The following is an 11010-nucleotide window of genomic DNA, read 5'->3' as shown; positions in this document are numbered from 1 at the left end:
GAATGGGGGCCTGGCCTTCTTGCCAAGGGAGAGAGAGGACACGATGCCAGAGGTGACTACTGCCTTTATTGCCTCTGGGCTGGGGTCTTGGGCTGGGGTTCAGAGGTATCTGGGGGCAGCAGGTGACTCTGGAGCCAAATTATTGCTACTTAGCAAGGTCACCTTGGGGCTTCCCATAGTGCCCTTAGTATGGGTGGGCATGAGCATGCAAATGATATGCAAATGACATGCAAACCAACCCAGGATCCTGCAGAGGGCTCTGGTGCAGCCGCAGGTGCTGAAAGAGTCAGGAGCCTGCCAGCCCAGGAGGGTGATGGGGACACCCAGGTCCTTGCAGACTGATCCAGCCCAGCCTCGGGGGTCGAGGTTCGGGGGTATGGACAGTCCCTGAGCATCAGCCCTGGTTCTGCTGCTGGTTGGGGAAGAGCAGAAGCCTGGCCCCAAGATAGCAAGAAGAAAGCAGGCACCCACTAGGTAGCCAGACAGCCGAAGGCCCACTCAGAGAGGGAAGGGACCTGCCCTGGGTCACACAGCAAGGCAGGGGTAGAGGGGACCAGAATCCAGGCCTCCTGAGCTAGACAGATGCCAGAGTGCCTCAGAGGCCAAAGCTATGAGCAATAAAATACACTGTTAAAGAAAGAAATACAAAGCAAGCAGCCCAGTCTCTGATCCCTGGGCTGAGAGATTCTCCGCCAGCTGGCTCTGGGAGGGGAGGCCTCTGAGAGCCAGGCCCCAGGTATAGGAGGTGGCAGCGTTCTTGGTCTTGAGCTGAGCTGACCAGTCCAGAAGCTCCAGAAGGAGGCGGGCAGGGCTCCAGGGTCCTTCGCTTATGCAGGTCAGGCTCAGTTATTATTCATAATCCACCAGGATGCTGAGGGTCAGAGGTGGGGAGTCAGAGGCCATCAGGTGCCCACTGCCCTTCCCCCCAGTTCCCAAGGCTGTGGAGAGGGTTGGGAGCTGAAGCCCACCTGGGAAGAACACAGTGGTGAGGGTGTCTGGAGCCTGCAGGTGGTCAATGAGGATGCGCTGGAAGGCCTTACTGCAGGCAGACTGCTGGTGCCTGGGGAGGGCCACAAGTGGACCAAGGCTGGAGCTGGTCCCCAAGGATCAGGACCACATGGTTAAAAGCTCCCCACTCCCACCCAGTCCTGCTGCCTGGTTTCAGATCTGAGTCCTTCCTCATAGTGGCTCTGAGCCTCAGTTTTCTCCTCTGTGAAATGGGGACAATAGTGTCCACTTCACTGGGATACTGGGAGGATTACATGAAATAACACACAAGGCGTGTGGCATAGGCCCTATGCCACAGGGTGTGGCACAGTGGTAAAGGTGTGTATTCATTGTGCACCTACCTTGTACCTGGCACTGTGTTCAGTTCTTTACATGTCATCTCATTTAGGTGATAAGAGGTGGAACTATGATCACTCCCATTTTGAAAAGGAGGCCACTGGGGCTCAGAGGGGTAACTCTCCTGAGGTCACACAGCCAGTGAATAGGAGAGGATGATTTGAACCCAGGCTTGACTCACTCCAGGGCACATACTCAATAAACATTAGCTGTTAGACCACCACTCATACCTTCTCCAGGAGGCCTCATCCTGCCAGAACTCGTACAGGGTGAAGGAGGCATTGTCCAGCATCTTCTGGGCAGACACACTGCAGGGCCAAAGAGATGGCCAGGCCAGGCCTGGGCTGCCACCACCTCTGCCCACCTAGCCAGGGGTGTCTAACGAGAGCCCTGGCCCGGGACGCTCAGTCCCAGCATTCCTCGTGCTCACCCCCCACCCCGACCTTGGCTGGCCCACCACCCGGCTGAGGACTCACTGCAGGCAATGGCTCTGGGCCCCTGTGAAGTCCATGTAGCAGCACAGGGCATGGTGGAAGTCCTGCAGGGCTTCCTCTGCCACCTGCACCTGCCTTTGGGCCACGAGGATGTGCTGGCAAGAGAGGCAGCCTGGTCAGCTGGGGTGCGGTAGGGCAGGGCATGGGGTGAGGGACTGCTGTGGCCCTTCTGGTCCTGCACCAGACCCAGCCAACCCTGAGGTCGGGCTCCTACCCCAGCCTGGCCCCCAGCTTCCCTGACTCCGTCCTCCTCTTCCCATCACCAAGGTTGCTGCCTTGATCCAGCCACTGTCCCACTCTCCTGCAGTATGGCACCACTTCCTCCTGCCCCCTTTAGCCTCTGTCGACACTGCTCCAGACCCAGCTTTCAGAACTGTAGACAAGGGACACTGACGCCCGTGGAACGACAGAGTTCTGCAGGGTCACAGAGCAAGGGCCAGAACCCAGCACCTGCCTGCCAGGCCCAGGGGACAAGGGCTGGGTCATCCCTGGAGAAGGGGGCATATGTACAAGACAGAGGCTGGGGACAGCTGGCCGTGAACCTCCTCACTTCATGATCTCCTCCCGAACTCCCACACCCAGCTGCCTGCCCCTCTTACACACTCACCGAGTTGGGCCCCTTGGTAAACTCCTCTTCGTGCAGGGGTTCCAGCCGGGGGGCCTGTGAGGGACGCAGAGCGTGGGCCAGGTCCCTGGCGTGTGCCTGGCTTGGGTGGATTCCCAAAAGGTCCACAGGCACTGGCCACACGGCCACTCACCTTGCACTCCAGCTGGTCGATGAGCTCCTGGAGACGGTTGATCTGGAGCCGCCAGTGCATCTCAGCCTCTGAGCTCTGCCCTGGGGGTCAGGCACGGGCCCCCTCAGGCTGGGGGCTTCTTGGGATGAATTGAGGGAAAGTGGAGGAGCAAACACTGGGGCCCTGGGGGATGCCGTGCCCTCCCATCCCACCGCAGGCACACCCACCTGTGTCAGAGGAGCCAGGAGACCAGGTGGGTGACCGACTGACACTCCGCAGGGCCCTGCGCCCTGCCCGCCGGCTGCCTCGGGGCCTGCTCTGCACCTCCACCCTCTCTTCATCTGACCTGAGGGGAGTGGAGGGTCAGCCCACTGCTCCCAGACTCACGGGGCCAAGCTCTGGGGCCCCAGCACGGGCCTGGGTGGGTAAGACAGGCTTCCCGGGACACTGAGGCCCAGCCTCAAAGCCAGCCACCCCTGCTCACCCCTCTTGGCCTCCCTGCCTAAGAACAAGAATTTGGGCTCCAGGATGCTAGAACATGGAACATGATAAAAGCCGAGGGCCTTGACACATGGAGATAAGGGGCATTCATGAACCGGACCCGCAGGTGGGCAGAGCTCCTCACACACCGTGGGCCATGGGCCTGGGCCTCCAGGGTATCTGACGCCCCCTCCAGCGAGCTCTGCAGGGCTTGGAGCTGGCTCACCGTCTCCCGCAATAGGAAGCGTGTCACAAACTGGTCCACCTTGGAGGCCCGCTCATACTCCTGGGGACAGAGGGGGCATGGTCAGCATCTCCTGGCTCCAAGCATATATTTCTGAATGGGGAGCTGCCCCCTGCACCCCACCCCCTGCTCATCAGAGCAACAGTGGCAGCCTTAAGAGCAGAGGACATGCAGACCTGGCATAAGCAGAAAGGCACTGGGGCTCGGTGGGCAGCAGACCCCGGACCCCCTCCTTGTCTGCGCCTGGCCTCTCTTACTGGGAGGTATGAGGCCAGCTCACAGAGAAGCATCTGCCATTCTCTGGCCCTCAAGGTCCTTTCCCTGTTGGGGCTCCCACCTTCAGCCAGTGAGGCCGCAGGCACAGCTAGACTGGGCTGGGTCAGGTGGGGCAGGGCAATTTTGACCCACGAGGCAAAATGACAGTGTGATATGGTGCCATACTCACCAGCTGGCCCCAAACTCACAGGCTTAGTAGTCATTCATTCATCCACTCATTCATTCACTCATCCATGCAACAAACATTTACTGAGCACCTCTTACTAGGAGCTGCAGATACAAGACAGCAGGTCACTGGTCTCACACACACACACCAGCACTGATCCCCATCTACACTGCCATTTCCCCCCAGCCCTTGCCAAGGCAGGCAGAGACAGGGAGGACCACCATGTGCCAGGCCCTGTGCTGCCCACCTGGAACGCTCAGAGACTCCCCAGCTACCTTCATCTCCTTGTGCCTCAGTTTCCTCACCTATAAAACAGGGACGGTAATAGCCATCTTGCTGAGCTGTTGAGAGGCTCCAGTGCCTACCTAGGGCTCAGCCTAGTACCTGGCACATAAGTTCTCAATAAAGAACTGCCATTGTTTTCATTGTCAAACATAATTCTAACAAGAAACCTGCCCACTCCACCGACACACACAGTACAGGGTGGGAGTCCTGGGGAGCTGTGGTGCCCCCCTCCACAAGGGGCTCCAGAGGCACCCTACATCAAGGGCTTCATCTTCTGCCCATAACCTGCCTCAATTCAGCCATCAGATGGGCAGGGACAGAGGTGGGGCTGGGACCTCTCATTCTCAGACAGGCCAGTGGTTTCTCCAAGCCTGATCTCTAGACTTCCTGGCCGTTCTTTGAGCTTCCCGAAATCCTTCCAATAAATTCCCTTGCTGGTGCTTAAGATGACTGATCACTTTCTGTTGTTTACAACCAAAGAACCTGGCTGACACAAGCACCCATTCTGCGTCAAGCCCTGTTTCTAAGCAGAGTTTCATTTAATCCTCCTAATAATTTACAGGAAACATAATTGACCCCATTTTGCATATGAAAAGACTGAAGCCTACAGAAGTTGATTACCTTGGCCAAGGTCACACAACTAGTTAGCGGCAGAGTCAGAATTCAAACCCAGGTCACAGAAATTCCTCTCCTCACCACTAAGCACCTTACAAGCATCGCCTCACTTATGGTCATTAGCCCAGTTTTACAGCTGAGAAACCAAGGCCAGAAGTCACAGACAGAGTAAATGGAGCCGAGATTGGCCCGTGTGTTCTGGGAGGAGCAGCTCGGAGCCCGGAGCTGGTAAGGTCGACCCATGAGGTCACAATGTGGCCTCTCTGGGACAGAGCCGGGGCAGGGGACCCCCAGCCAGAGAGAGGGCAGGGCAGAGGCAGCATGGGCCGGGCCCCCCCAGTGCTGACCAGCCCTGCCATGGGAAACAACAGTTCCCACAAGAGGACCAAAGTGCCCAAGCAGGCCCGCAAGGAGAGGCCACCTGACATGGACAAGGCCTGGCGGAAACAGCAGTTCTTCAACCACCTCAAGTGGAGAAAGCCGAGTGTGAGTCCCAGGGGGGCAAGGGGCAGATGCAGTTCGGGGGACCTGGACAGGTGGACAGGAGAGGATGCTGGGGCTCTAGGCCTTGTGGGGCATGGAAGGGGTTAGAGAACCCCTTCTGCGGATGAGGATCCCAGGAACCCACATGGGTGTGGATGGGGGTCCTAATAACCCAGAAGGGAGAGCAGGTATTCCAGAAACCAGGAGGTGGATGAGACTTGGGAGCCTAGGAGGGGGAGCAGGAGGGGATTCTCCCAACGGTGGACAGATGGGTGGAGGTCCTGGCATGGCGAATCAGCCCTAGCTGGTGCCACTGGGGCTATGGGCACAGGGAGTTCCCTTATGCCCCCTTTCCATTCCTCCTCCTCAAGTGGGCAGAGGCCCTGGACCGGGGCCGGGGTGGGTGAGGGTCTCAGCATCGAGGCTGGGAGGGCAGGCAGCGTTATTTCATAAACGTGACCGGAGTGAGGTCTCAGGAGGTCAGCCTGGCGGGGGCGGGGGTGAGGGTTTCCAGAGGGGAGGCAGGATCCCGGGCGAGGAGGGCAGGGTGCCTGCCTCCCCCACCTCCCCCTGCCCGGGCTGGGAGGATGGCAGGAGTCCCAGAAACGTAGAGGGGGCAGGGTCCTGGGAGATAGAACCCGGGTGGGTGAGGGTCCCCGATAGGAAGGTGGGGCGCGCTCTTTCCCCTCACGCCCCTGCCCCACCCCCAGACCAAGATCGTGCTGCTTTTCCCCCTGGACAAGCGGCAGCAGCTAGCCGAGGCGACGGCGGGCCCCGGCGCGCGGTCCGGGCGGCCGGGTGAGGACGCGGCGGACGCCCCCTTGTGCTCCCAGGCGGCGGCGCCCACGCTGCAAGGTGCGGGCGACGGCGCTGAGCGGCGCGAGAGCGCGCGTGGGCGCGAAACGAAGACGATCCTAGTCAAGCTGCTGCTGCTGGATGCACGGCTGCAGCAGGAGGAGCGCCGCGTGCCGGGTGGGCCCAGGGGCGGGCCCGGCGCGGGGGTCGGGGCCAAGGCCGCGCATGGCTGGCAGTGGCTCATCGCCCGGGAGAAAGCCGAGTGTGAGTCCCAGGGGGGCAAGGGGCAGATGCAGTTCGGGGGACCTGGACAGGTGGACAGGAGAGGATGCTGGGGCTCTAGGCCTTGTGGGGCATGGAAGGGGTTAGAGAACCCCTTCTGCGGATGAGGATCCCAGGAACCCACATGGGTGTGGATGGGGGTCCTAATAACCCAGAAGGGAGAGCAGGTATTCCAGAAACCAGGAGGTGGATGAGACTTGGGAGCCTAGGAGGGGGAGCAGGAGGGGATTCTCCCAACGGTGGACAGATGGGTGGAGGTCCTGGCATGGCGAATCAGCCCTAGCTGGTGCCACTGGGGCTATGGGCACAGGGAGTTCCCTTATGCCCCCTTTCCATTCCTCCTCCTCAAGTGGGCAGAGGCCCTGGACCGGGGCCGGGGTGGGTGAGGGTCTCAGCATCGAGGCTGGGAGGGCAGGCAGCGTTATTTCATAAACGTGACCGGAGTGAGGTCTCAGGAGGTCAGCCTGGCGGGGGCGGGGGTGAGGGTTTCCAGAGGGGAGGCAGGATCCCGGGCGAGGAGGGCAGGGTGCCTGCCTCCCCCACCTCCCCCTGCCCGGGCTGGGAGGATGGCAGGAGTCCCAGAAACGTAGAGGGGGCAGGGTCCTGGGAGATAGAACCCGGGTGGGTGAGGGTCCCCGATAGGAAGGTGGGGCGCGCTCTTTCCCCTCACGCCCCTGCCCCACCCCCAGACCAAGATCGTGCTGCTTTTCCCCCTGGACAAGCGGCAGCAGCTAGCCGAGGCGACGGCGGGCCCCGGCGCGCGGTCCGGGCGGCCGGGTGAGGACGCGGCGGACGCCCCCTTGTGCTCCCAGGCGGCGGCGCCCACGCTGCAAGGTGCGGGCGACGGCGCTGAGCGGCGCGAGAGCGCGCGTGGGCGCGAAACGAAGACGATCCTAGTCAAGCTGCTGCTGCTGGACGCACGGCTGCAGCAGGAGGAGCGCCGCGTGCCGGGTGGGCCCAGGGGCGGGCCCGGCGCGGGGGTCGGGGCCAAGGCCGCGCATGGCTGGCAGTGGCTCATCGCCCGTCTGCTGACCGAGAGCAAGGCTGGCCGCTACGCCTACCCTGCCTAGGAGCAGCCGAGCAAGCGGCGCCGCTGCCCTCGCCCGCGGCACTGAGTGCCTGGCCTGGGCCTCCGGACCCCAGTCCATACCAATAAAGAGCGCATAGCAACCCTGGCGCCGGTAGCCCTCCCTGTCTGAGGCATCGGGGCGTAGAGCTGGGGTGGGGGAAACTGAGGCCCTGAGCGAGACAGGGGAGAACAGGCGTATTGAAGGCAGAGCCACAGCCATGGCCTGGAGCCAAGGCGGTTTTTGCTTCCTCCTTTCTTGTGACCCAAGAGTCAGAACCCCAATTCCGGGCTGGCGGGGCGGGGTGGGTGGTCCGTGCCACAGTGGAGGGAGGCTGCTCCTCTCCCCTCCAGCTCCAGGCCCGGGTCAGATCCTGACGGCTCTGCAGGCCCAATGGAAGAGAGCTTGGGCAAACCCAGGCTTGGCCACGCTAGGAGGAGGGGCCTGCTTCCAGCAGAGGCCAGGCAGCTCCAAGAGTCTCCAGCACCCACAGGTCCTTCTTAAGCTGAGGGAAGGTCCCAGGCAAAAAGCCACCACCTTGGGGAAGAACTGTGAAGGTCTCATGGTCAGCATAGTTTGAGGCTTAGACTCACGTTCTGCCTGTGAGAGCACCCAGGAGGAGAGGCTGGGGTCCCTGGTCCTCTGACCCCTCACTCCTAACCCACTCTGCTTGGTAACCCTCAAGGCACCTCAGTGACTTGTCTCCCAAATTACCCTGTCCCATCCTCTTCCCCACATTGCAACCAAAAGCTTCTTCCAAACCACTGATCTGTAGGGCAGTTCACGCTCCCGCTCATAAGCTCACACTGGTTCTCCGCTGTGCACAGGGAAACGCCCAGACTTATTACTGGGATGTACAGGTCCAGACCCCCAGCCTTGGTCTTCGCCTCTAGGGCTTCGTAGTGACTTCCACCCTCACCCCTGCTCTGGCCATATTGCCACTTGTGGTCTTCAATTCGAGGTTCACCTCCCTAATTCACCCACAAGAGGCCCTGCATGCTTTCTGTGGGCGGGACCCAGCTGCTTCTCTCTCTCCTGGGTCCCAAACCCAGCTCCAGACCCTACCCCCTCCAGCCCTGCCAGACCTGCAGCCTGCATTCCACTGGAGACCAACATCAGAATGCCCCCTTTGGGGGCAGATGCATCAGGGGTGAAGGTCCCAGTTCACTAAAACCACAGGCACAGCTTCTGCTGAAGATACACTTTTGTCAGTGTCAACACCACATCACCTGCATCAGGCTGGAGGCTGTACTACCCATAGCATCTCCCCTGCTGCTTTGTGAGAACTGACCCTTTCCTACCATCCACATGGTTACAATCAGGGTAACCACGTTCCTCATTGTGGCCACACCTCCTGGCATAAGCAATTGGCCCAAGCTGGTCCTATCAGCCCCTTCCCTAGGTCTGTAATTTAGGAGCTGTAGGAGACTATGTTTTCTACAGGAACGTGCACAGGCTGAAGCCAGTCTTGAGAATATAACCAGAACGCAGAGCCAGTGCACATCTTGGGTCCCCCACAGGCTGACAGTCAGGCCCTGATTCCAGTCTTTTCCTAAAACCTGATTTCACCCTTGCCTTGGTATCCATAAGACATACAAGATCCTTGTGATAAAAGTCCGTGTTTTAGCTTAAGCTCACCGGAATGGGTCTTCAACTTGCATCCAGAATGGTCCTAAAGAGAATAAAGAGAATCTGCAGAGACAAGACGTGGACTATTTCCTGTGTGTGAGGACGACCGCCTTTCGGAGGAAGTAACTGAGCCCAGAGAGAGATTAGGACTTGCTCAGTGCACAGTGAGTCAGCCTCAGAACTGAGTCTCAAACTCAGGTCCACGTTTGTAAGCCCCTGAAGGTAGGATCCCTTTGTGGGCTACCTGGGCCCCTGAAGGCTAAGCACACAGAGATCTTCAGGGTGGCTGGAGATCCATGATTAAGAGCTTTCTCTTCAGCGTTGAAAGGGAAGGGGCCGCACATTTGGCCAGAGCACATCAGATAATCTGAAATGGTTTGGGGAAGGAATCAAATTGGTTGGGCTGAGAGGCTGAGGCCAGACCCCTGGATATCAAAATCACTGCCCTTGACCCTGTCCCAGGAGAGAGGATGGGTCTGAGGTGTTTTCATCAGGGTAGAGGCTGCGAAAGCACGGCAGGTGCTGAGAACTGAGGTTACAATGAGTCCAAGTTCTTTTCCTTCCTTCTCTGACCACCCCCTCCAAACTCCACGACCAGGAACTACAATACTTCCGTCAAGCCCAGTTGAGAAGTGCCGGGAGACCGCCAGGGTCTCAAGGGCTGGGCTGGACTCCTGTGTCCCCAAGGGGGATATATGTCTGGAAAACATTGCCACAAGGCCCCTTCATTCTCAGAGCTGCTCCTGGAGGCTTCTCAATCTCTTAAAGCGGCCCTCTCATCATCCACCTCAGCAAGGGCTTACTTAGGGGGCGGAGCCGCACCACCCAGGCGAGTCCTCAGAGAGGGGGTGGGGCCTTGAGCCAGAGGAGGACCAAGAGGGACTGAGCCAGAGCCCAGTTAGGGCGGAGACTGACACTTGAACCAAAGGTCGGGCCTCAGGCCCAGGGGCGGAGCCAAGAGCTGAAGAGAGACCTCCACTCCGGTCAGAAGAGTGGGACTTCAGGACCAGAAGGCGGAGCCCAAGGAATGAGAGCGATAGTTCTCTAGCGCAGAAAGGCGGGGACGGACGTAGGCCCATGAAGCAGAGCCAAGAGCTGAAAGGCGGGCCATCATCAAGTCCAGGTGAGGCGGGGTTCTCACGCCGGGGGCGGAGCTTTGGGCTGAAGAGCGTGGCCGGCCCGAAGGTGGCGTCGCTGTCCGGGAGCCGCCGGGTCCGCCGGCTGCCCTCGCTGGGCCGCGTCGCGGTGGTGGTGGACCAGGGCTCGGGCTTCACCAAGGCGGGCTTCGCGGGCGAGGAGCAGCCGCGCCTGGTACTGAAGAGCTCCAACCTGGTGCCCAGCTGGGACCGGCCCGTGCTGCCCGGGGCGCCCGGCTGCGAGCTGGCGGGCGGCGTGGCGCGGGCGCACCCCATCAAGCACGGCGTGGTGGTGGACTGGGAGGCGCTGGAGAGGCTGTGGGAGCGCCTGCTGGTGGGCGGCCTGCGGGTGTGCCCAGAGCAGTGGCCGGTGCTGGTGAGCGACTCGCCTTCGGCTCCGCCCGCGGGCCGCGAGAGGGTGGCCGAGCTGCTGTTCGAGGCCCTGGCAGTGCCCGCGTGCCACATGGCCAGCACCGCGTTGCTGGCGCTCTGCTCTGTCGGAGAGTTCAGCGGGCTGGGCTTGGAGGCGGGCGCGGGCGTGTGCCACGCCACACCCATCTATGCGGGCCACTCGTGGCACGAGGCCACCTTCCGGCTGGACGTGGCAGGCAGTACTCTGTCGCGCTACCTGCGGGACCTGCTGGTGGCAGCCTGCCCCGATCAACGACTGCATGCCCTGCCCCGCAAGGTCATCACACAGCTCAAGAAGCGCTGCTGCTATGTGTCGCTGGACTTTGAGGGTGACCTCCGTAACCCTGCCCGCCACCATCCTGTCAGTTTCTACTTAGGCAGTGGGTGCTCTGTCTGCCTCAGCAGCGAGCGCTTCCGCTGCCCGGAACCTATCTTCCAGCCGGGTCTGCTAGGCCAGGCTGAACCGGAACTGCCCACCCTGGCCTTCCGGTCACTGCAGAGGATGCCCACAACACTATGGACACGGCTGGCCAACACCGTGGTGCTGGCCGGTGGCTCCACGCTCT

General features: G+C 60.7%; 2 protein-coding genes across 2 annotated transcripts in view; one reads left to right on the top strand and one right to left on the bottom strand.

The window, feature by feature from the left end:
• Positions 1-48: 48 nt before the first annotated feature.
• NECAB3 (N-terminal EF-hand calcium binding protein 3) overlaps positions 49-11010 on the bottom strand; it is a 17936-nt gene continuing 6974 nt past the window's right edge. Inside the window, exons 6-13 of the mRNA XM_007446830.1 lie at positions 3205-3341; positions 2803-2921; positions 2597-2676; positions 2446-2499; positions 1821-1933; positions 1575-1652; positions 969-1060; positions 49-871 (exon numbers count right to left, since the gene is read on the bottom strand). Coding sequence (XP_007446892.1) covers positions 843-871; positions 969-1060; positions 1575-1652; positions 1821-1933; positions 2446-2499; positions 2597-2676; positions 2803-2921; positions 3205-3341 — 702 coding nt within the window. The 3' untranslated portion in view covers positions 49-842. The remainder of the gene's footprint in view (positions 872-968; positions 1061-1574; positions 1653-1820; positions 1934-2445; positions 2500-2596; positions 2677-2802; positions 2922-3204; positions 3342-11010) is intronic.
• The window catches only part of ACTL10 (actin like 10), a 1611-nt gene continuing 575 nt past the window's right edge, over positions 9975-11010 (top strand). The window contains exon 1 of the mRNA XM_007446891.1: positions 9975-11010. Coding sequence (XP_007446953.1) covers positions 9975-11010 — 1036 coding nt within the window.

The sequence above is a fragment of the Lipotes vexillifer genome, unplaced genomic scaffold (genome assembly GCF_000442215.2).
Source record: "Lipotes vexillifer unplaced genomic scaffold, Lipotes_vexillifer_v1.1 scaffold75, whole genome shotgun sequence".
Lineage (NCBI taxonomy): Eukaryota > Metazoa > Chordata > Mammalia > Artiodactyla > Lipotidae > Lipotes > Lipotes vexillifer.
This window is presented reverse-complemented; position numbering and strand designations above follow the sequence as displayed.